This window comes from Mytilus californianus, unplaced genomic scaffold (genome assembly GCF_021869535.1).
Source record: "Mytilus californianus isolate M0D057914Y unplaced genomic scaffold, xbMytCali1.0.p SCAF_2, whole genome shotgun sequence".
In the NCBI taxonomy this organism is placed as follows: Eukaryota; Metazoa; Mollusca; class Bivalvia; order Mytilida; family Mytilidae; genus Mytilus; species Mytilus californianus.
The window spans coordinates 70,390,820-70,417,121 of record NW_026262668.1 but is presented as its reverse complement, the minus strand read 5'-3'; the positions used below and the strand labels follow the sequence as shown (position 1 = coordinate 70,417,121).

Genomic DNA, 26,302 nt, shown 5'->3' with positions numbered 1-26,302 from the left:
ACAGTTGTAATTCTGAAAGATAAAAGAATTTTCTCTGGATAAGAAATAATAATTTGAATCTCCTTAATAAAGATTAACAAGAGGCTGTCGAGTGACAGCAAACAGGATTTTCCTGCAGAGGTCGAACCCTGAAGAGTTGAGCAAGTATGGACACAACATTTAAGCTTAAAACAGCTCTGAATTTGGATTGTGATTGAATATTTAAAATAGATTATTATCTAATTAATAATGAAAATGATATTTGCAAATCTGAACCCTCAAACAGGATCATGTAAAAATTAAACATTAACACACACAACAAAAATAAAATACCACATAACAACTGTGACATCTACCTTCATAACACACATGACTTTAAAAAATATAGTTATAAAGAAATTTTGACAACTAATGACTAAAATTAATTGAACAGAATCCATATGTATGTTATCATTACTGGTTCATGGAATAAGTTTGAGTTATTTCCCTTTGAACATAAATGGTTTAACTAATAAAGCAAACATGATTCTCTGAAATTAGATATGATTTAACCACTAAAAATAGTTCTCTGAAATTAGATATGATGTAACACAATGTATATCTATTTTCAAATTATAATCAAATATAATTAATAGTTCCAAATATTTTTTCTTTCATTTGTCACAAACTAATATAGATCTGCAACTTATCTATCAATGTCAACAACTGTATCTACACAATGTAATGTAATGAAATATATCCTTTAATAAAAATTGATTATTATGTAATTAAAGGAGTTCACTTCATCAAATAAAATTATATAGCATTCAGAAAATTAGTTTATACAGAATAACAAACAAACCTACCACAAAATTCTTCAAACAATTTACCAAAGAAAAGAATAGTCCGCACCCCCTTCTCCCCACGAAATTTTAGGTAAAAAAACTTTTTGTAACTGTTAGAAAAGGTCTAATGAAACTCCGGTAATTTCAAATCCTGTGCGGTCGTTTGCGGTATTTTCTTGGAAAAACCTGTTTTCCATCATCAAACAGAAGCTGAAAATGCTTGTAAATGATTCTAGAACGCTTCATGATTGTTAAAATAAGTTTAATTCACTTAAAAAACAATTTAGAAACTTGTGTATGTTTAAACAGGAAGTTTAAAAAGCACGTGTAAAAGAAAAAAATAACCGGTGAGAGTCGAAATCCGTACATAACAGATATCACTATAATACGACTTTGAAAGTAAAACAGTTCCATCCTTTTGTAAAACAGTCTTTAATATATCTATCACATTAATGTTTGAAGGGTCTTAAGCTAATACAAACCATATTAGTCGGTATGAAACACCAAAACGGAACGAACAATAACCGATTACGTTTTGTAGTTTACAAATTCTAAGCTGGTTTACGGTTGTCTTTTTCACTATGTTTGTATCGTTTCAATCAAGCAGATACCAGTTTATTTCAACCAATGCATTGAAAAGAAACGAGAAATTTGTAATGAAAGGTTTAGTTTATATATTTATCAGTATTAATTTGATATTGAATAGAAATAACTTATCAATATGGATGAGTTAAAATTATTAGTTTGAAAAATGAAAAGGGCGCCCTCTACAATATAAATAACAAAGATGGCGGAACGTAAACAAACCACCTCGCCAGCAAAATTGAAATACTTCTCTTATTTCTTGCTTATTGTACTCTATAGTCCGCACCCCGTCTGGAAGGTCCAATTTTTGAGAATAAAACCGCGGACTATACAAGCCTTTCTACGGTAAATTTGAAAAAAATTTTCAAAACTTTTTCATGTTAATGAACGGACACTGTTTGGCAGCTGCCCGCCCACGATACATCCCCAAATCAATAACCTATTTTTCCTTTGAAAATCCGGTTAAAAAAGGAGTTTCTCTCTATAAGAGATAATAATTTGAATCTCCTTATAGATTAAAAAAAAAGGAAAACAAAAAGAGTTTTTTTTTAGTATTTCATACGACTGCAAAAAATCATGTCGTCGTCTGAAGACACATTTGGTTTCCAGACAATAACTTTAGTTTAAATGAATGGATCTCAAAGAAAATTTTACCAGAAGGGTTCAATACCACAAAAGGAAGGTTGGGATTGATTTTGGGGGTTATGGTACCAACAGTTTAGGAATTAGGGGCCAGAAAATGAGCATTTTTCTAGTTTCCAGACAATAACTTGTGTTTAAGTGTATTGATCTCTCTGAAATTGTACTACAAGGTTCCATACCACAAAGGGAAGGCTTGGATTGAGTTTGGGGGTAATTGCCCCAAACGTTTAGAAATTAGGGGCAAAAAAGGGGCCAAAAACAAGCATTTTTGTAGTTTCCAGACAATAAATTGTGTTAAAGTTTATGTATCTCTCTGAAATTGTAAACTTTTACTGAAAAAAAAATAATCTTCAAAATTTCAAAAAAAAAAAAAAATATTTTGGGGGGTGGAAAAATTTTTTGGGGGATTTTTTTTCATAATTTTTTGTTTTTTTTTCTCAAAATTTTTCCATTTTTACATAGATTATTTCTGATTTATATTTAAAAGCAACAAATACTTATATGGCAGGAGATACTCACCAAACAGGGTGTGTAAATTATTATATATAACAGATTAACTAAGTATTGTGAAACAGCACAGTATTGCACAATAGCAAGAAATCTTCAATTGAAAATAAATAGAAATCTTTTAACCAATTTCAATGGGATTAAATTAAGTCTTTAATTTTTGGGGGTTCTAACCTTGTATTATTATTTTGGATATTGGACCCCATTTTTAAATTGGTCTACAATGAGGTCCAAAGGGTCCAAAATTAAACTTTGTTTGATTTCATCAAAAACTGAATTATTGCAGCTCTACGATATGCTGAATCTTATTGTGCATTTAGATTTTTTTATTTTGGGCCCTGTTTTCAAATTAGTCCATATTAAGGTTTGAAGGGTCCAAAATTAAAATTTGTTTGATTTCAACAAAATCAAATTTTTAGTGTTTTTTATATTCTGAATCTAACCATGATGTTAGATTTTGGATATCAGACCATTCTAGGTAAATTAAATGTCCCATTTCAAATTTTTAAGACCTTTGACCACATTTATTTTGTGTCAGAAACCTATATTATGTAAAAAAATTTGATCACAATCCAAATTCAGACAGTATCAAGCTTAAATATTGTGTCCAAACTTGCCCCAACTGTTCAGGGTTCGACCTCTGTGGTCATACCAGGCTGCATTTGGCGAAGCATTTTATTTTTTAAAGGGTTTTTAAAATAAGTAAAAAGGAAATATTATATTATGTGTGGTTGCGGTCTAAAAAAGTGTCCCCCATGGCCCCTATGCATTTAATTCTTGAACAGCACTTTTTTAATATATGCAGAATCAGAAATGAAATCAAGCATTATTTCAGCCATAAATTTATTACAATGATATTTTATGCAGATCACATGTAAGAATATGAAGAAATGAATTGCATGTTAACACAAAAGTAATTTAAAACATTCTATTATAAAGTGATACCACAACAAATTTTTCTGAATCATAATATTAATCTTAATAAGTTGATGTTTTACGGACTATCTCTGCTTTGAATTAAATTATCAGATGTTGTTTGCTTTGTATACAGTGGCTAATTTTATTAGTGCATAGTCAGGATAACTATGAGATCAGTGTGAAAATAGTGGAAGCTGGACATGGCATTTAATCATGACATACCAGTATTCACAATTAGAAAAATATGTTTTTTTTTAGTATTTCATACGACTGCAAAAAATCATGTCGTCGTCTGAAGACACATTTGGTTTCCAGACAATAACTTTTGTTTAAATGAATGGATCTCAAAGAAAATTTTACCAGAAGGGTTCAATACCACAAAAGGAAGGTTGGGATTGATTTTGGGGGTTATGGTACCAACAGTTTAGGAATTAGGGGCCAGAAAATGAGCATTTTTCTAGTTTCCAGACAATAACTTGTGTTTAAGTGTATTGATCTCTCTGAAATTGTACTGCAAGGTTCCATACCACAAAGGGAAGGCTTGGATTGAGTTTGGGGGTAATTGCCCCAAACGTTTAGAAATTAGGGGCAAAAAAGGGGCCAAAAACAAGCATTTTTGTAGTTTCCAGACAATAAATTGTGTTAAAGTTTATGTATCTCTCTGAAATTGTAAACTTTTACTGAAAAAAAAATAATCTTCAAAATTTCAAAAAAAAAAAAAAAAATTTCAAGATTTTTCAAAATTTCAAATTAAAAAAAAAAAATATTTTGGGGGGTGGAAAAATTTTTTGGGGGATTTTTTTTCATAATTTTTTGTTTTTTTTTCTCAAAATTTTTCCATTTTTACATAGATTATTTCTGATTTATATTTAAAAGCAACAAATACTTATATGGCAGGAGATACTCACCAAACAGGGTGTGTAAATTATTATATATAACAGATTAACTAAGTATTGTGAAACAGCACAGTATTGCACAATAGCAAGAAATCTTCAATTGAAAATAAATAGAAATCTTTTAACCAATTTCAATGGGATTAAATTAAGTCTTTAATTTTTGGGGGTTCTAACCTTGTATTATTATTTTGGATATTGGACCCCATTTTTAAATTGGTCTACAATGAGGTCCAAAGGGTCCAAAATTAAACTTTGTTTGATTTCATCAAAAACTGAATTATTGCAGCTCTACGATATGCTGAATCTTATTGTGCATTTAGATTTTTTTATTTTGGGCCCTGTTTTCAAATTAGTCCATATTAAGGTTTGAAGGGTCCAAAATTAAAATTTGTTTGATTTCAACAAAATCAAATTTTTAGTGTTTTTTATATTCTGAATCTAACCATGATGTTAGATTTTGGATATCAGACCATTCTAGGTAAATTAAATGTCCCATTTCAAATTTTTAAGACCTTTGACCACATTTATTTTGTGTCAGAAACCTATATTATGTAAAAAAATTTGATCACAATCCAAATTCAGACAGTATCAAGCTTAAATATTGTGTCCAAACTTGCCCCAACTGTTCAGGGTTCGACCTCTGTGGTCATACCAGGCTGCATTTGGCGAAGCATTTTATTTTTTAAAGGGTTTTTAAAATAAGTAAAAAGGAAATATTATATTATGTGTGGTTGCGGTCTAAAAAAGTGTCCCCCATGGCCCCTATGCATTTAATTCTTGAACAGCACTTTTTTAATATATGCAGAATCAGAAATGAAATCAAGCATTATTTCAGCCATAAATTTATTACAATGATATTTTATGCAGATCACATGTAAGAATATGAAGAAATGAATTGCATGTTAACACAAAAGTAATTTAAAACATTCTATTATAAAGTGATACCACAACAAATTTTTCTGAATCATAATATTAATCTTAATAAGTTGATGTTTTACAGACTATCTCTGCTTTGAATTAAATTATCAGATGATGTTTGCTTTGTATACAGTGGCTAATTTTATTAGTGCATAGTCAGGATAACTATGAGATCAGTGTGAAAATAGTGGAAGCTGGACATGGCATTTAATCATGACATACCAGTATTCACAATTAGAAAAAAATGTTTTTTTTTAGTATTTCATACGACTGCAAAAAATCATGTCGTCGTCTGAAGACACATTTGGTTTCCAGACAATAACTTTAGTTTAAATGAATGGATCTCAAAGAAAATTTTACCAGAAGGGTTCAATACCACAAAAGGAAGGTTGGGATTGATTTTGGGGGTTATGGTACCAACAGTTTAGGAATTAGGGGCCAGAAAATGAGCATTTTTCTAGTTTCCAGACAATAACTTGTGTTTAAGTGTATTGATCTCTCTGAAATTGTACTACAAGGTTCCATACCACAAAGGGAAGGCTTGGATTGAGTTTGGGGGTAATTGCCCCAAACGTTTAGAAATTAGGGGCAAAAAAGGGGCCAAAAACAAGCATTTTTGTAGTTTCCAGACAATAAATTGTGTTAAAGTTTATGTATCTCTCTGAAATTGTAAACTTTTACTGAAAAAAAAATAATCTTCAAAATTTCAAAAAAAAAAAAAATTTTTTCAAGATTTTTCAAAATTTCAAATTAAAAAAAAAAAATATTTTGGGTGTGGAAAAATTTTTTGGGGGATTTTTTTCATAATTTTTTGGTTTTTTTTTCTCAAAATTTTTCCATTTTTACATAGATTATTTCTGATTTATATTTAAAAGCAACAAATACTTATATGGCAGGAGATACTCACCAAACAGGGTGTGTAAATTATTATATATAACAGATTAACTAAGTATTGTGAAACAGCACAGTATTGCACAATAGCAAGAAATCTTCAATTGAAAATAAATAGAAATCTTTTAACCAATTTCAATGGGATTAAATTAAGTCTTTAATTTTTGGGGGTTCTAACCTTGTATTATTATTTTGGATATTGGACCCCATTTTTAAATTGGTCTACAATGAGGTCCAAAGGGTCCAAAATTAAACTTTGTTTGATTTCATCAAAAACTGAATTATTGCAGCTCTACGATATGCTGAATCTTATTGTGCATTTAGATTTTTTTATTTTGGGCCCTGTTTTCAAATTAGTCCATATTAAGGTTTGAAGGGTCCAAAATTAAAATTTGTTTGATTTCAACAAAATCAAATTTTTAGTGTTTTTTATATTCTGAATCTAACCATGATGTTAGATTTTGGATATCAGACCATTCTAGGTAAATTAAATGTCCCATTTCAAATTTTTAAGACCTTTGACCACATTTATTTTGTGTCAGAAACCTATATTATGTAAAAAAATTTGATCACAATCCAAATTCAGACAGTATCAAGCTTAAATATTGTGTCCAAACTTGCCCCAACTGTTCAGGGTTCGACCTCTGTGGTCATACCAGGCTGCATTTGGCGAAGCATTTTATTTTTTAAAGGGTTTTTAAAATAAGTAAAAAGGAAATATTATATTATGTGTGGTTGCGGTCTAAAAAAGTGTCCCCCATGGCCCCTATGCATTTAATTCTTGAACAGCACTTTTTTAATATATGCAGAATCAGAAATGAAATCAAGCATTATTTCAGCCATAAATTTATTACAATGATATTTTATGCAGATCACATGTAAGAATATGAAGAAATGAATTGCATGTTAACACAAAAGTAATTTAAAACATTCTATTATAAAGTGATACCACAACAAATTTTTCTGAATCATAATATTAATCTTAATAAGTTGATGTTTTACAGACTATCTCTGCTTTGAATTAAATTATCAGATGTTGTTTGCTTTGTATACAGTGGCTAATTTTATTAGTGCATAGTCAGGATAACTATGAGATCAGTGTGAAAATAGTGGAAGCTGGACATGGCATTTAATCATGACATACCAGTATTCACAATTAGAAAAAAATGTCTATCATTCTGTAGTTAGTTACTCTCTGACTTCACTGTATTACAATTTTTCTTATAAATAATCTATATATATATATATTTAATTAACTCTAATGTTTGATAATTTGTACTTTAGACGATTTGTATGGAATTTTTTCCGTCTTGAAAATGAACATTTGAACAATTGTGGACAGTTCCGAGCTGTAAGAGATATATCTATAGCACCAATAGATTCTAATGATCAGAACCAGCTCGAGGAGATGATGGACGATGAAGATGGAGATTATCCAAGAACTAGTGAAAGAAGAAGGTTATTAGGTGCAAAGTAAGTATTACAAACTCAAGATAATTTAGTAGAAAAATAGTGGAAATATATTATACAAGCTTGACTTATATTAGAGACTGTCATTAACTGGGAAACATATTAAATAAAATAAGAATATGTATTTTTTTTCAGTATTATGTATTGTATTTTGTGACAATATACATTTTAATTTAATGGCTATTTTTCATTTTTGAATTGATTGAAAGGATTTCCACCTAAAAGATTAACAGTACAAAGCATTAAAGGTTTCTTCATTTCTGTATTCATAAACAAATTTGAACAATTTATTCTTTTGTCCATTATTCTCTTTTCTTAATTTTTTGGCTCATTTTTCTCTATTCTTTATTTTTTTGGCCAATTATTCTCTATTGTGTAAACTCCATCCAGACCCTCATATATATATATGTGTTCTTGTCAAACCGATTTCCAAAGCAGGTATGAGTATATATATTTTCTTTGTATATTGTATCTTTCTATCTCTCTAGAATTGCTTAAAGGCTGCTTTTTGTAAAGACTATAAATATGTACCACGGTTTGTATATTTATTTCATTTTCTTAGAGCTAGTGGAGAATTGAAAATTATAAGGGTGGCAGGTTTAATATTTTTGCATGTTTATTCCTATTTTAGCATTGTATATTACTATAACCCCTGGTAGTTAAAAGAAAATATAATTATTAATCTAGAATTCTAGAATTAAGAAAAAAGTTAACTCTCTTTCTGCATTTTTTTTTATTTTTCAATTGGGGAAAATATTTAGAATTTTTAGTGCGACATTTAAACTTGTCACTGGCAGTTCATTATTTTGTTATACTAGGAGCATGAATACATTATACCCTCATTCACTGAATGGGAGAAATACTGCAATCACCTTGTATGTCTATGACTTTTGTTACCATGTTTCTCATCTTCTTTATTAAGCGATGATTTGATATTTTGTCTAGAACTTTATAACGTTGAAAAAAAGATACTACCGACCTTGCGAGACCCTCATGGGTAGTCAAGGTTGTTAAACATCCCCTAGTAGTAGTATGTATAAGTAGAAACCATAAGTCTTTGTTACAGATAACACATTGGCCAAAAAAGGATGAAAAGACAAAAACAACAAAAAATTGCATGGACAACTGGTCATTTTAGACTTTTATGTAAAGTTTGTGAGTCAGCTGCCCAGTTTACACATCAATAACCTCTAGAAAAAAATGTTTAATCCTTATAATTTTCATGTAATCACTCGTTATTCTTCTCTCCATTTCAACTTTCTTGGAACCCCTTAATCACAGTGAAATAGACTTGGTCTTATCATCATCCTAGTTTACAAAAGGTAATATAAAAAAAGTTAATATTATAAGAATATGTTATAGGCAAATTATATAAGAATTATAAATTGATGGTTTATGCTATAAACTGACCTGCTATAATTGTACTATCTGTAAGTCTTTAACTCATTTGTTATGATTTCAAATGATGGAATGAAGAGATCTGATTGGTTGGTTTTAAACAGTATTTTGTATCTTTATTTCAGGAGGAGATCATCACTTGAAAATCTTATTCAGTAATGATGAAAAATAGTATGACATTTCTTTCACTTTAAAATTCCTTACATTATGGCAAAAGTCATAAAATGGACATTTGATAATAACAAATCATTCATTTTATAATCAAGATAAGTGTTGGAGGTCTAAGTGTAGTTCTTCATGAGGGGAACAGTTTTTTTCTTTCTATGAAAAAGTAATAGATGATTTAAAAAAAAAATTAAGTTATCTCAGCCTCAACTTTAATGGTTAACTGCTCTTTTATTAAATAATCAAATTTTGACAGTTTATGACATGGCAGATAAGCTATAAATACTTCTGATATTTTATCTTGTTTCTTGTAGGTAAATGTTTCAAATTTGATTTTCTTACTTTTTAAATGTCCATTATATTAGGTGGTGTTATCAGACAAAATATATACAACCTATATATATAGCTACCCATTGAAATTAACACAAATTATTCATTCCCTCCCTGTAATTCATCTCACCTAATTGCAGGTTCTTGAATTCTGAGGCTCTATACATTAAAAAATGTCATGAGTCCAGAATTTTGATTGGTGCACTTTGAAGGAAAAGGCCAATCATCTGACAGCTAACTTAAATGAGTAAATTCCAAGCTTATGAATATTTGATTGACGATTTTTCATTGACTAGGCATTCAGTTGTTAATGTAGCCATCATAGAGCAGCGGAATATAATGGCTGAATTATTCGTTTTATTGAAATATGAATTCCAACATCAATTATATCAAAGTACCCTAACGACCACCTTCCGGTTTCCCTTGGTACACTTCTTTTATTGTTCGAAGTAGGCTTGTAGACTGCTAGACTAGAAGTCACTGTTTTTGCCTACACAACACATACTAAATATACTTTTAAGTTTCAGGATTGCCTCAAAGAGTTTTCTCTAGAGGGTTGTTAATTAATCAGTTTTAAATCAAGTCTAATATTTGAATCCGATATTCATTGTAATATTTGTCTTTTTAGATATTATTTCATCTGTTTTGTGTATTATATATAAATGAAACATTTTATTATTTATTTTATTATTATATATGTCTTATCAGTATCATCGATATTAAGATAAATGTCTATATGCATTCCATTAACTCAAGATAGAATTTTATGTTAAGCAATCTTTATTTTTTCTAATTTAAGATCAAACAAGAAAGAAAAAGGCTGGATTGATGAAGATAATCAAACTAAGCTGAAGACTCTACCGATGAAATTCAAAGGTGTTTGACATGATGTGCCTCAGGGACATTATATAGGAATAGATTTCTTAAAAACTTATGTCCCTTACAACAGGAACAATTACGCTGTTACATCTGTGTACTAGATAATGTTTTTAAAGTATGAACATTTTTTTGATCTAAATCTAAAGCTTTAACCTGTATAATGTGTACCTATGTTGGTATAAATCATATACTGTAAACCAACTTACTTTCACTTTCAGACCTTTTAGCTTATTTAGCGGTGATTTATATTCAGGATTTTCTAACTTTGTTTGTGTATTCATAATAGAGAAGATCTTCAGACTTTATATATCCACATCATTTTCTACAAACAAAAAACATAAATCGCTAGAAATGATATGTTGGTTTACAGTCATGATGTCAAATAGGTAATGCAATTTTGGCTCTATTTAATACTGATTCATTAACACAGAGCATAAAAACAGTTTTATATGTAAATATGTAATTCTGACTTATTTTAAATAATAGGTCAAATTTCGTTTGGTAATATGTGTTTTTACAAATTTCAAGTCATTTTTTAAAAAGATATTTAAATTTCCTGATATTTACGATTCACTTTGGTGCTTATTAATCATGTTATGTAAATGTTTGTAAATATTTGTTTTGTATAAACAGATAATTTGTTTTTGTGTGTATTCATTAACAATTGTACCAGGATAGGTCTAGAAGTTCTGGCTTTATATCAGTGTTTAGTCTGTTTTAAAAATTATCCTTAACTTATGTATGTCCTCCAGCTAAGATGGATTTACATATTGTATGACCTGTAAAAATAACTAGAAGCTCAAAAGAGCCTGTGTCGCTCACCTTGGTCTATGTGCATATAATATCAAACAAAGGACACTCTTCAACATTGTATAGACGAGAATAGACTTCATGACGAAAATCTCTATTTTGTTGATCTTGTATTACTGCTCTTTTAGTCTGTTTAGTTTCTCTCTATCTTCTTTACTTTTTGCTCAAAACACAAAAGAGGGTAAAAAAAATCCTCATTTAAGGGCAATCACTCCTATGAAGAGTGACAGTCTACTAACTATATCGGCAAAATTTTACTTTTTAATGGATCTTGCCTTTCTGATAATTTTTTAAGTATTTATTCATCTATTATAATTTAAATCATATAAGGCATAACAGAAAAAAAACATGTTTCTCTCTAAATATCATAGTTAACATGATTATAAAGTCAAGATGAAAAAAAAATGGTAAAATTTGTCATTTATGGGCAATAACTTCTATAAGAATTTGTCTAACAGTTTTGACGTATATGGACAATTGGTAGAGCTCATAATTCTGAACTTTTTTGCTCCTTTCAGATTTTCTCTATTTATAACAGTTCAAAATAATAGACAAAACTTGCATATTACCCCTATGTCCAATTTTTAGCCATGCCTACCATCTTGGTTGGCAGGCGTGGTCATCGGACACATTTTTAGCTCACCTGGCCCGAAGGGCCAAGTGAGCTTTTCTCATCACTTGGCGTCCGTCGTCCGTCGTCCAGCGTTGTCCGTCGTCGGCGTTAACTTTTTACATTTTGAACTTCTTCTAGAGAACCACTGAATGGAATGAAACCAAACATGGCATGAATCTTCCTTATGAGGTGCTGACCAAGTGTTGTTACTTTGTAGCCGATCCATCATCCAAGATGGCCGCCAGCGGGGGACTTAGTTTAACATAGGACCCTATGGGAAATGCATACAAATGACTTCTTTTAGAGAACCACTGAATGGAATGAAACCAAACATGGCATGAATGTTCCTTATGAGGTGCTCACCAAGTGTTGTTACTTTGTAGCCGATCCATCATCCAAGATGGCCGCCAGCGGGGGACTTAGTTTAACATAGGACCCTATGGGAAATGCATACAAATGACTTCTTTTAGAGAACCACTGAATGGAATAAAACCAAACATGGCATGAATGTTCCTTATGAGGTGCTGACCATGTGTTGTTACTTTGTAGCCGATCCATCATCCAAGATGGCCGCCATCGGGGAACTTAGTTTAACATAGGACCCTATGGGAAATACATACAAATGTCTTCTTTTAGAGAACCACTGAATGGAATGAAACCAAACATGGCATGAATGTTCCTTATGAGGTGCTGACCAAGTGTTGTTACTTTGTAGCTGATCCATCATCCAAGATGGCTGCCAGCGGGGGACTTAGTTTAACATAGGACCCTATGGGAAATACATAAAAATGTCTTCTTTTAGAGAACTACTGAATGGAATGGAACCAAACATGGCATGAATGTTCCTTATGAGTTGCTGACCAAGTGTTGTTACTTTGCAGTCGGTCCATCATCCAAGATGGCCGCCAGCGGGGGACTTAGTTTAACATAGGACCCTATGGGAAATACATACAAATGTCTTCTTTTAGAGAACCACTGAATGGAATGAAACCAAACATGGCATGAATGTTCCTTATGAGGTTCTGACCAAGTGTTGTTACTTTGTAGCCGATCCATCATCCAAGATGGCCGCCAGCGGGGGACTTAGTTTAACATAGGACCCTATGGGAAATACATACAAATGTTTTCTCTTAGAGAACCACTGAATGGAATGAAACCAAACATGGCATGAATGTTCCTTATGAGGTGCTGACCAAGTGTTGTTACTTTGCAGTCGGTCCATCATCCAAGATGGCCGACAGCAGGGGACTTAGTTTAACAAAGGACCTATGGGAAATACATACAAATGTCTTCTTTTAGAGAACCACTGAATGGAATGAAACCAAACATGACATGAATCTTCCTTATGAGATGCTGACCAAGTGTTGTTACTTTGTAGCCGATCCATCATCCAAGATGGCCGCCAGCGGGGGACTTAGTTTTACATAGGACCCTTTGGGAAATACATAAAAATGTCTTCTTATAGAGAACCAATAAATGGAATGGAACCAAACATGGCATGAATGTTCCTTATGTGATGTTGACCAAGTGTTGTTACTTTGCAGCCGATCCATCATCCAAGATGGCCGAAAGCGGGGGATTTAGTTTAACATAGGACCCTATGGGAAATACATACAATTGTCTTCTTTTAGAGAACCACTGAATGGAATTGAACCAAACATGGCATGAATGTTCCTTATGAGTTGCTGACCAAGTGTTGTTACTTTGCAGTCGATCCATCATCCAAGATGGCCTCTAGGGGGGGGGGGGGGGGGGGGGGGCTTAGTTAACATAGGACCCTATGGGAAATATATACAAATGTCTTCTTTTAGAGTACCACTAAATGGAATGAAACCAAACATGGCATGAATGTTCCTTATGAAGTGCTGACCAAGTGTTGCTACTTTGTTGCCGATTTACTGTTCAAGATGGCCACCAGGATATTTTATAAAATAACGGGACCAATATTAATCAAAATTTGGCCTCAATCATTATTTGGGTATCTGTTATGATTTTTATCTATCTTTACATGATTTCTAAAACAAAGTAGAGTCAGGTGAGCGACACAGGCTCTTGAGAGCCTCTAGTTTGGGATATGAGTGCCGTCAGGCAATCTGTAGACTTTTACCATTGACTCCCTTCCAAGACTCTCACGTCAACTGTTGTTTTTTTACATTAATAGGAACAACTCAGATTCTTAAGATTGTCCTGTTATAAAAAGTAAAAACAAACAAGAGATTGATTTTAAACAACATTCTGTTAAATTTCTTCTCATAATCCTCCTGTTTTGATATCTCCCTTTTTCATTTGTGTTTATTTTCCAATACGGAAAATCAGAATTAAGCAGTATTTATATTTAGGGTTTTGTATATTTAGAATCACGTCAGAGAGGGAATTCCGTAACCAGAATAATCCAGTCGTCATATTACGATCACTTCGATCACTCCATTAACACCGGTCAATCAGAAATTAAAAATATGCTGCATCATGGGATCAATGTATCCTGACGTATGGCACGAAAAAAGGAGGAGTTTAAAATTGTTTGTAAACATGTGCAATGGAGCACAAAACGTGTTTTCAATGTACACACGTGTTTAAACAGAAGAATTTAGCGATGGAATGCAGACGAAATATTCAAAAGATTCACGGTGAAATCGATATAACATTTTGAAATTTTGAAGTCAATTTACGGTGGTGTTGAACTGCATGATGGTTTTGAACAAGAATGTTTTGTTTGCAGTAAGAAGTGCCATCCCGAATAATCCAGTCTTTATATTACGATCACTTCGATCACTCCATTAATTTGAATTTTCCAAATTTCATAGCAATTTGAAGGAAAAAACAAATTTTAATGTAATTTTTTTAGTATTTTACTGAGAAATTAAAATGTACTCAGTTATTTGTAATGGGGCAACGTAATTTAGACATCAATGAACATGATGAATAGCTTTTTTTTTAACAAGACATCAATGAATAGCTAGTATTTATATCTCAGTCATCAAAATTTCTTTAAACATGTTTAATGTATTAAATGAATATAACCAAGAAATGCATCAGAAGAAAAAGGTTGATTATTTCATACTGACAGAAGATACAAAAGCATGAGAAGCAAAATCTCATGTACAAAAAATGTATGGAACTTAAAATTTGGTACACTAGAAATGCTACATAAAACTCATCAGTGGCACATGAATCAAAACAGTAAGAAAGTTGAATCAAATACAAAGTTGAAAGTTGAAGAACATAAAAAACAGGGTTTAGTTTCATCCATTAGATTTTTTTTGTTAAATTGAGATACCGTTTTCCAAAAAGCTTTTCTTTCATGATAGAATTTACAATCTTGCCCGCCATCATCATTTAAATGTGTGCAATTTTGGGAGACGTCTAGGATTTTAACATTTTGGGCCATATGAATCCTAAACCCAAAGAAAGAACCGATTGACTTTTGTGTGCTTGTACAAATGTATATTTTTGACACTTTAAGTATGTGGGATTGATAACAGTTAGAAGGAATCTATACTACTAAAGGAAGAGACTGATTTCATTGAGCCCCAAATCCTCTGAAACCATACAAAGTCGGAAATATTTGTGATATCATGTATAAATCTAGTGTCTTGTTCTTCCTAAATTTGTCTTTGAAACACTTGTTTTTCCACAGAAAATGCCAATTTTTGAGAAAATATCCAAATTTCGGAGACCATTATCAATCTTTGTCTTATACACTGTCGTGCATGCTCAATCGACATACTGCACTCGAAATCTAACTTATATAGGACAATGGTGTCAATTGAAAATTACGACATTCCAGGCCCGATCCTCATAATACCTGTTACCTGTTGCATAATCTTTACTTACGGCTGTCAGGTGCACCACCAAACGGTGTATGTAGGATCAAAATCACACCTGAACTTTGATTTATAATGACTAATATCAATGAAAACAATGGCAATTGTATCCCTCAGAGCAATCATGTTCTTTGATTAAACTAGATACCCTAATGATGATTGTGGCCAAGTTTGGTTAAATTTGTCTCAATAGTTTCAGAGTAGATTTTTGTAAAAGATTACAAAAATTTACAAAAAAATTGTAAAAAATTGACTATAAAGGGCAATAACTCCTTAAGGGGTCAATTGACAATTTTTGTCATGTTTGACTTATTTGTAGATCTTACTTTGCTGTACATTATTGCTGTTTACAGTTTATCTCTATCCATAATAATATTCAAGATAATAACCAAAAACTGCAAAATTTCCTTAAAATTACCAATTTAGGGGCAGCAACCCAACAATGGGTTGTCTGATTCGTCTGAAAATTTCAGGGCAGATAGATCTTGACCTTATGGGATTTGCTCTAAATGCTTTGGTTTCAGAGATATAAGCCAAAATCTACATTTTACCCCTATGTTCTATTTTTAGCCATGGTGGCCATCTTGTTTGGCAGGCCGGGTCATCGGACACATTTTTATGCCCCCACCGTAGCGGAGGGGGCATTAAGTTTTACCCTTGTCCGTTTGTATGTCGGTATGTCCCAAAATTGGTTTCTGTTCTCTAACTTTAGTTTGCCTCAACCAAATGTTATGAAACTTATACACTATGCTTATTAACACAAAACACAGATCAAGTTTGAATTTTGGTGGCGTCACTGTTACCGTTCTAGAGTTATGCCCCTTCTGAGTGTTGTAAAATTTCAAAATATTGGCATTCAGGAAGATGCTGCATGGTAGAGGTAAAACATTGCTTACTTGCTTCAACTCAACATTATCAAGCTGCAGACTAAATATTAAACCATTCCCTTCATACAGGCAAAAAAAAACTTTGACCAAAATTTTCTTTGTACATTAATTCTGTACAATGATCAATGCTGCAAAATCTCAAACTATTAGAAAACAGGAAGTGGCTAAACAGTGAATATAAAATTTGCTTACTCACTACAACTCAACACTATCAAGCTGCAGACCAAATATTAAATCATTCCCTCATAGTAGTTAAGAAAACTCTCTACCTAAGGTTTTTTGGATGGATAGAGGGAGTCAAGCTGTTACTAGACTTGCTTTCACCTTTGGCAAGGCAGGTAAAAAATAACCAGAAAAGATGAACAGATATCAAAAGTGTCTTCATTGTCCTTCCTGGGGTCAGAAGGCATGTCTTTTATAAGTTTATGGGTGGTGATCATTTGAGAATTTAGCCTGAACAATTATAGGAAATAATCAATACACCTTATCGCTATTTGGAAATCTGTCCCGCTTGAACTTTTGACGTCATACAACAATCACTTTTCCATTGTGGTGTCAGATATTTTCTATTATGACGTCAAAATTTTACGGGAACTTTTGTGATATCCAGTTACGGCGGAAAAATAGCGATAAGGTGTATTAAAATTTTATGCAGAGTGGGGAAAATAAAAATTGACCTCAGACCCCACTCTTTCAAAAATTCTTTATAAAAAAATAAGGATATGTAGTCTTGTGCAATTTGATGATATTCCCCCACAAATATGTAAAATGCATAGCTGTAGCATGATCAATATCTAGCAAAGAAATCTGCTCAAAGTGGTTTAGAGTCTGTCTAACATGCATTAAGTGTGGGCTTTGATCCATGTGTGAGACCTCATTGTGACTATAAATGCAGGAGAAAAAAAAAGCACTGTTCCTTTGCTTCGGATTTTATCAAGTGAACGTAGAGATTTGTTCTTGTGAATAAATTTACTGTAGGGCTAATTTACTCCAAATTTATTTCATGCCATTGGCATTTTTAAGGTCTTTTTAATGTTCATTTTTTAAGTATTTAAGAATAAAATTTCCCATTTCTGAGCATTTTACCACAAAATAAATGTCTTAAGAACTTAAAGTTGCAAAACTGTTTTCAAAAGGCCATCAACAGTAATGATTAATGCAAAATAACTTTTTGGTTTTATGAAGGAAAATCCTTAAGTATATAATTTGGACTTATGCAGTATTAAAAATAAAATATGTTTCTATGACTTTCAGATTTTTACCCTCTGAGTCAAACATAAACAGATGAAATGATCCCACCACTAACAGAAACAATCATGATCTTATATTAACAGTCAATTCTCCAAATTTAAGAAAAATATGATCTGACTTTTGACAACTACTGACAAGGTTCCTAACTTGTGACATAGAAACAGTTTTGATCGCAAAAGAACTGAAATTCCCAAACTAAAGCAACAATATGATAGTTATTCAATTCAAAACTTTACTGTCATATAAATCAACTGATATCATATGATTTGTGACAAAATAAACAAAACATAGTAAAACAAACATGTATAAATGTTATTGTAATAGCAAAGAATTAAATGAAATACATATTCATTTTGAAATTGATATTCTTACCTGTTTACCTCCTTGATAAAATTATGAGATCAATTTTTTTTATGAACTTTATTTTATTTGTCACAGAAGATTTTTTTTTAAGTCTTGAGGTCTCAGCCAAGAATTGGGCGTTGATTTAAGTACAGAAAAAATTCAATTTGAGTGGAAAAGAATTGGCCGTCGCTTCGGAAACTTGCTATATTATGACCTCAGATTTTATGTCAATTTGAGAAGTGAACGTCGATCAGATTCCAACAAATATATTACATTTTATTCTAGCAACAATTCAATATGCACAAGATGGAGATATCATGTGCTCTTTATTGACATTATTTCTGAAGGTTTTCTGGTTACTGATATCTTTAGTGCAGTAGATCAGTTTGTTTTAAAAATGCACAAAAATACGGAACTAACTTTTTATCAAGCAATGCACAGTTCTTTTCAGTTGATCTTTCAGAGATAGCATTTAGCAAAGGTCATATTACATGCTTTGATAATGGGCAATAATTAATGAAGTTTTAGTGAGATCCAAGCAGACTAAACAAATATATGGCACTTAAGGTAGCACAATACAAAGATTTTATACCTCCAACTCCCCAGTTTTAAAATGCTGTAACTTTCTTTATAATGCTTGAAAATTTATAAAAGTGGTATTTATGGATAACTAACAGATTACTCTTTCAAATTAATGCAATGTTAGTATTATACAACAATTATGTAATTAATTATAATTTTAACTGTGTCTACAAATTTTACAAGAAATTTCCACTTTCAATTGAAATTAGTTTCTTCATGGATACCCCTGGAGGGTTGATTTTATAATATGTTGTTCCTAGATCCATTATCTACAAAAGGGTCTCTACTTTTATGTGGTAAGGATGTTTACACTAATTACAGATTTATGAGAGAATGGAATACGATAGCGATAATTTGAGACACCCTTTTGTAGCTCCTGCTGTGTTGATTAAGATAACGTTAAAATTTCTTGTGTAGTTATAGAGATGTCAGAGCTAAATTCATTCAAGTGAACTGACCAAGATTTTGCCATTAATTGCATAATAATTGATTACATAATGATTGCATAACAAAAATATTGCATTCATTTAAAAGATTAATCTTTTATCTATCTATATATACCTCTTTTATTAATTTGTATGCAGTCATAAGAAAGTAACATCATTTTAAAGGTTGGAGATTGGAAGTAAAAAAATCTTTGTATTGTGCTACCTTAAATACAATTTCAGTGAATGTATGATCTTGACCTTTCAAAGTAATAACACACCCTTGTGTCATATGATAATTTTTTATATGTTTAGAGTATGGGACAAAGACAACAAATGTGTGAAGTTCTGACTTGATCACCAGATAGGACACCACTTCAAATATATAATGTATATAAATGATCTTTGGCATTGACCTTCTAGACATAACCGTCTGTCAAGATCATGATATACTGTCCTTGGCAACAATTATGTTTATAAAAAAGTATGACTGATTCAAGACAGTACAAAAATATGAGTCACATATGTGACTGAGGATTAACTTTAATATGAGTATACCAATTATAAATAATACATAATAAATTTTATAGATCAGTAACACTATGGATTTTAGTAAATTAAAACAAAGCAAAACACTAAATTTGTATTCACAAAAATACTCAACTGATTAAAATTATAAAACAACATAAAAAAAACTTCACTATTTGATAGGAAAGAATTTGCACAATCTCAAAGGAAAATGTTTCCTTGAATGGTTCTATATATCTTGCATGATTTTATGATGAAATGATACAATGTTATAAATATAATAAAGACACTACATATTTGTTTACAGTCATCTGTATAAAGGGGATGACCTAACGCATGAAGTTTTCTTTTAAAGAATACATTGTAAAAAAAGCTTGTTTCTACAGAGTATTTAGTCTTAATGCTCTTCAATGATTTGCATATTAAAGGAGAACAAAAATTTTCTTTCAAAATCGCCATTATTAGAGAACAAGTAGAGAACTGACTACACACAGGATTTCTTAATTTCACTTTGTGCAACACTATTTATACAGTCCAATCCATATATACATATTATAAAACAGTTTCTCTAATTTATATACAATTTAAATATGTGTTAACCCCTATACAAAATTTAAGACACTAGCTGTTATCATAAGTGCAATAACTAACTGATCAGGAGCATACTGTCAAACTTTATATAAGATACCAAATTAAAGGATCAAGAATTATTGAGTCCAAGTTAAGTTGAAATTTGTAAAGTAGTTTTAGGAGAAGATTTTTGAAAAGTTGAAGATGACAGACACTAATAGATGTTGATAACTCACTTGGCCCATTTTGACAGGTGAGCTAGAAAAAATTATTTGATTGAACATCATTTAAAATTTTTTAAAAATATGTGCAAATCCTTTTAAACCAGTTAGAGTGATATTCTATGATGTGCACAATATTTGGGTATTTTTGAGATTTCTATAGATGAAACTTAAAAATAAGTTAACTTTTTTTATTTGATAGAGAAGCAGACTCATCAACTCAACCCTGTAGATCACAATATTTATCAACTCTTGGTGGTAGATTTTCAAATATTAATGATAAATATCTTACTCAATAGTGTATTGTGGTAGAATCAATAATTTTTAATGTGACAATGAGAGATGTGACCACTTAAACATAATTTTATTTTGTACAACCAGAGACATATAATACAAGAGATTGGCAACTCCATTAAATGGCCATATAATCTATTGAAATACCATAGTGCTTTTTCATTATTTTTCAAACCTCTTTTTCATGTAATCACATATTCCTTCTCTTTAATCATATTATTTTGAGATTTTTCAAGATATGTTTTAAAAGGTTTGAAAAAATGCATCTTTTCAAATAAAGATTCTATGAACAATGAAAGTCAACAAATGACATGAATTTTCATGAATACCAATTTTGGTGGATTAAGGAAAAATTGTCGTTTTTAGGGTATTTGATTTCATGGTTTTGTCAAAATCTCTACAGAAAGTGAGAAACTTATAGTAAATTTGTATTTCTTTGAACATTTAAATTTGCGGTTTACATACAAAATCCACAAAAATTGGTATTCCAAAAATAATAATGAATCCACAGTATTGAAAATTCATAGAAAGAGGGGTGGTTGGTACTTCTTTTTTGTTTTTGATAGTACAAATGTGACTTTATAAAACATGGAAATCTGAACGATTTCTTGATAGGGTATTGAAGGTATTAAGAAATTATTTGTGATTTTTCAGAAAATAAAGATTTGTTTTTAAACATTTAAAACAATCAAATTGCAAGTAATCTTATATCACATGATTTCTACTATTTGCCAATCTCTTGTATTATTGTATTATATGTTTCTGATACAACATTTATATGCTTCAACACATGTATTTATTTCTGAAAAGCAGAATTTCTGTGTAGACAATGTTTACACATATCAATGTCATGGAACAAAGACTAATGAATTCATTATCATCGAGTACATTGTAACTGTATCCACCACTACTACAGTAACTGACAAGGAAGCCAGCAGACCAGACTCAATCTGAATAAATTCTGAAAAAGATAAAACAATATAAAGTTCAATATCATCAATCAGAAAGAGGAACAACAAACAGTATAATATCCTCAATCAGAAAGAGGAACAACATACAGTATAATATCCTCAATTAGAAAGAGGAACAACAAACAGTACAATATCCTCAATCAGAAAGAGGAACAACAAACAGTATAATATCCTCAATCAGAAAGAGGAACAACATACAGTATAATATCCTCAATTAGAAAGAGGAACAACAAACAGTATAATATCCTCAATCAGAAAGAGGAACAACAAACAGTATAATATCCTCAATCAGAAAGAGGAACAACAAACAGTATAATATCCTCAATTAGAAAGAGGAACAACAAACAGTATAATATCCTCAATCAGAAAGAGGAACAACATACAGTATAATATCCTCAATTAGAAAGAGGAACAACAAACAGTATAATATCCTCAATTAGAAAGAGGAACAACAAACAGTATAATATCCTCAATCAGAAAGAGGAACAACATACAGTATAATATCCTCAATTAGAAAGAGGAACAACAAACAGTATAATATCCTCAATTAGAAAGAGGAACAACAAACAGTATAATATCCTCAATTAGAAAGAGGAACAACATACAGTATAATATCCTCAATCAGAAAGAGGAACAACATACAGTATAATATCCTCAATTAGAAAGAGGAACAACAAACAGTATAATATCCTCAATTAGAAAGAGGAACAACAAACAGTATAATATCCTCAATCAGAAAGAGGAACAACATACAGTATAATATCCTCAATTAGAAAGAGGAACAACAAACAGTATAATATCCTCAATCAGAAAGAGGAACAACATACAGTATAATATCCTCAATTAGAAAGAGGAACAACAAACAGTATAATATCCTCAATTAGAAAGAGGAACAACAAACAGTATAATATCCTCAATTAGAAAGAGGAACAACAAACAGTTAAATATCCTCAATCAGTAAGAGGAACAACATACAGTAAAATATCCTCAATCAGAAAGAGGAACAACATACAGTACAATATCCTCAATCAGAAAGAGGAACAACATACAGTATAATATCCACAATCAGTAAGAGGAACAACATACAGTACAATATCCACAATCAGAGAGAGGAACAACAAAGAGTATAATATCCTCAATCAGAAAGAAGAACAACAAACAGTATAATATCCTCAATCAGAAAGAGGAACAACATACAGTATAATATCCACAATCAGAAAGAGGAACAACATACAGTACAATATCCACAATCAGAGAGAGGAACAACAAAGAGTATAATATCCTCAATCAGAAAGAGGAGAAACATACAGTATAATATCCTCAATCAGTAAGAGGAACAACATACAGTACAATATCCACAATCAGAAAGAGGAACAACCTACAGTACAATATCCTCAATCAGAAAGAGGAACAACATACAGTATAATATCCTCAATCAGTAAGAGGAACAACAAACAGTTAAATATCCTCAATCAGTAAGAGGAACAACATACAGTACAATATCCTCAATCAGAAAGAGGAACAACAAACAGTATAATATCCTCAATCAGAAAGAGGAACAACAAACAGTATAATATCCTCAATCAGTAAGAGGAACAACATACAGTACAATATCCTCAATCAGTAAGAGGAACAACAAACAGTAAAATATCCTCAATCAGAAAGAGGAACAACATACAGTACAATATCCTCAACTAGAAAGAGGAACAACAAACAGTATAATATCCTAAATCAGAAAGAGGAACAACATACAGTAAAAAATCCTCAATAAGAAAGAGGAACAACAAACAGTAATATATCCTCAATCAGAAAGAGGAACAACATAAAGTATAATATCCTCAATCAGAAAGAGGAACAACATACAGTATAATATCCTCAATCAGAAAGAGGAACAACATACAGTATAATATCCTCAATCAGTAAGAGGAAAACCATAAAGTAAAATATCCTCAATCAGAAAGAGGAACAACAAACAGTATAATATCCTCAAAGAGAAAGAGGAACAACCTACAGTACATTATCCTCAATCAGAACGAGGAACAACATACAGTACAATATCCTCAATTAGAAAGAGGAACAACATACAGTATAATATCCTCAATTAGAAAGAGGAACAACAAACAGTATAATATCCTCAATTAGAAAGAGGAACAACATAAAGTATAATATCCTCAATCAGAAAGAGGAACAACATACAGTACAATATCCTCAATTAGAAAGAGGAACAACAAACAGTATAATATCCTCAATTAGAAAGAGGAACAACATAAAGTATAATATCCTCAATCAGAAAGAGGAACAACATAAAGTATAATATCCTCAATCAGAAAGAGGAACAACATACAGTACAATATCATCAATCAGAAAGAGGAACAACATACAGTATAATATCCTCAATTAGAAAGAGGAACAACAAACAGTATAATATCCTCAATTAGAAAGAGGAACAACATAAAGTATAATATCCTCAATCAGAAAGAGGAACAACATACAGTACAATATCCTCAATCAGTAAGAGGAACAACATACAGTATAATATCCTCAATCAGAAAGAAGAACAACATACAGTACAATATCCTCAATCAGAAAGAGGAACAACAAACAGTATAATATCCTCAATCAGAAAGAGGAACAACAAACAGTTAAATATCCTCAATCAGTAAGGGATCATAGATTTATTCTTACGAGGAAGCTCCGAGCATGCTCTGAGGATGCTCGGAGCTTTTTCAGTAGGCTCTTCTCTGCAGTTTATGTGAAAATAATTATCATGATCCATTAAGATGTCAATCAAATCTACACCACTTCTATAATAAGGAAAGTTGAGCATTATAGAGGAAGCTCAATTAACACCTGTGTAAACAACTGATCTATTCAAATACATTTTGCATGACATTTTACAAATTATAGAAAAGATAAGAAATTCTTCAACAGTACTGTGTAATGCTTGGAAAGAAATCTCAAGTCTCCACAAAAAAGTGAGTCATTTAACAAAAAATATACAATTATTATATTTATTAATCATTTCTTTTTTTATAATAAAAAAAATTCTCAAATTTTATAATTAGATGATATGATTTAAATAGGGTTTATATTATATAATATGCTACATAAAAGTTATCAAGACACAAACAACAGTCAGGAGGCGATACTAAACAAGTTATTTTTTTTAGTTACTTAATATATATTAATTTATATATATTTTTTCATCATTTCATTAAGTAAAATTAAGTATTAATCCAACTTGAGATGAGTATAGAGAGATTACTTTAAAAATAATGACAAAAATATTACTTTTATAAATTATTTTATACATCTTCGAAAAACTAAGCATACTAACAATTATTAAAGGAACATATGTAATTGTTTTTGATAAAGATTTCAAATTATAAATAACTTCAAGTCTTAATTAAATCACAAAGTTCCATCCATTTATATTTGTTCATCTCTAAGATTTTAAAGGAAAATGTTATTTTAATAGCCCCAAGAGACCAATCTATGACCAAGAAGTGTGGCATCAGAAAGGCAATTAGTGTTTCAGGAGGATTTAAATAGTTTTATACTGCATGGGGAAAATAACCAGATGTGAAAATTTGGTAAAGCTTGTAAAACCTGTATGAATGGACACCTATAGAAATAATATTAACAGAAGTTACTTATTCATGATATATAAGTAATATTTGAAACAACCTTGTTTTCAATGTAACTTGTATAAGTAGTTTTGAAAATTACTTGTTTAAGTGATGCCCCTAACTATTAAAACAATGATAATTTTTTTTTTTTTTATAAAATAGCAAAGTTAGTTTTTTATAAAAAAATTATGGCTACTCTAAGAAAAGTTGAGGAGGTAATACCACCATTGATTTCCCTCTAGTACGTCTCACTTTAATTGTAATTTTTTTTATAATAGTGCAGATTTGGTTTTATTTTAAATAAAGAAATACTTGGCATAATTATATAAGTGAAGTTTTATCCTGACCTGTACTTGAATGAAAATCTAATATAAAATTGTTTCCCCCTATCAGTCTTTGTTTAATTGGTATTTTTCAAAAAATATGTGCAGAATTTATCTATGTTTTAAATAAAGAAATACTTGACATGAGTAAAGTTTTTTCTTGTCCTGTACTATAGTAATAAAACAACATAATTTTTCAGTGCATATAAGAAAGAAGATATCACCAGAATTAACCAACCAAATTCTATCCCCCTTTTTTTTTCTCTGTTTACAAGCTTTAGTAGCCATATCCCCTAAAATTGCAAAAATATTTTATATAAAAAACTAACTTTGCTATTTTATAAAAAAAAAAATACCATTGTTTAGTTAAGGGCATTACTTAAACTAGTAATTTTCAAAATAACCTATACAAGTTATATTGAAAACAAGGTTGTTTCAAATATTACTTATATATCATGAATAAGTAACTTCTGTTAATATTATTTCTATAGGTGTCCATTCATACAGGTTTTACAAGCTTTAACAAATTTTCACATCTGGTTATTTTCCCCATGCAGTATAAAACTATTTAAATCCTCCTGAAACACTAATTGCCTTTCTGATGCCACACTTCTTGGTCATAGATTG

The 26,302-nt window shown here is 30.8% G+C and overlaps 2 protein-coding genes and 1 long non-coding RNA gene across 6 annotated transcripts in view; 2 read left to right on the top strand and 1 right to left on the bottom strand.

Annotated features, from left to right (window-relative positions):
- LOC127728058 (xenotropic and polytropic retrovirus receptor 1 homolog) overlaps positions 1-11,045 on the top strand; it is a 32,223-nt gene extending 21,178 nt beyond the window's left edge. For 2 of the 3 annotated variants that reach the window (XM_052235245.1, XM_052235244.1), the window contains 2 exons: positions 7,445-7,633; positions 10,323-11,045. In XM_052235245.1, the coding sequence (XP_052091205.1) occupies positions 7,445-7,633; positions 10,323-10,407 (274 nt within the window). In that variant the 3' untranslated portion in view covers positions 10,408-11,045. Of the gene's footprint in view, positions 1-7,444; positions 7,634-8,118; positions 8,166-10,322 lie in introns of all 3 variants that reach the window. The other variant, XM_052235246.1, reaches the window with a different exon arrangement.
- The window catches only part of LOC127728172 (uncharacterized), a 183,495-nt gene that overhangs the window by 153,273 nt on the left and 3,920 nt on the right, over positions 1-26,302 (top strand). The gene's annotated exons all lie outside the window — the stretch shown is intronic.
- LOC127728023 (uncharacterized) overlaps positions 19,769-26,302 on the bottom strand; it is a 94,763-nt gene continuing 88,229 nt past the window's right edge. For both annotated transcript variants that reach the window (XR_007993979.1, XM_052235171.1), the window contains exon 38: positions 19,769-21,713. Coding sequence is in view for 1 of the 2 variants with exons in the window: in XM_052235171.1 (XP_052091131.1) it covers positions 21,601-21,713 (113 nt within the window). In the remaining variant the exon portion in view is untranslated. The remainder of the gene's footprint in view (positions 21,714-26,302) is intronic.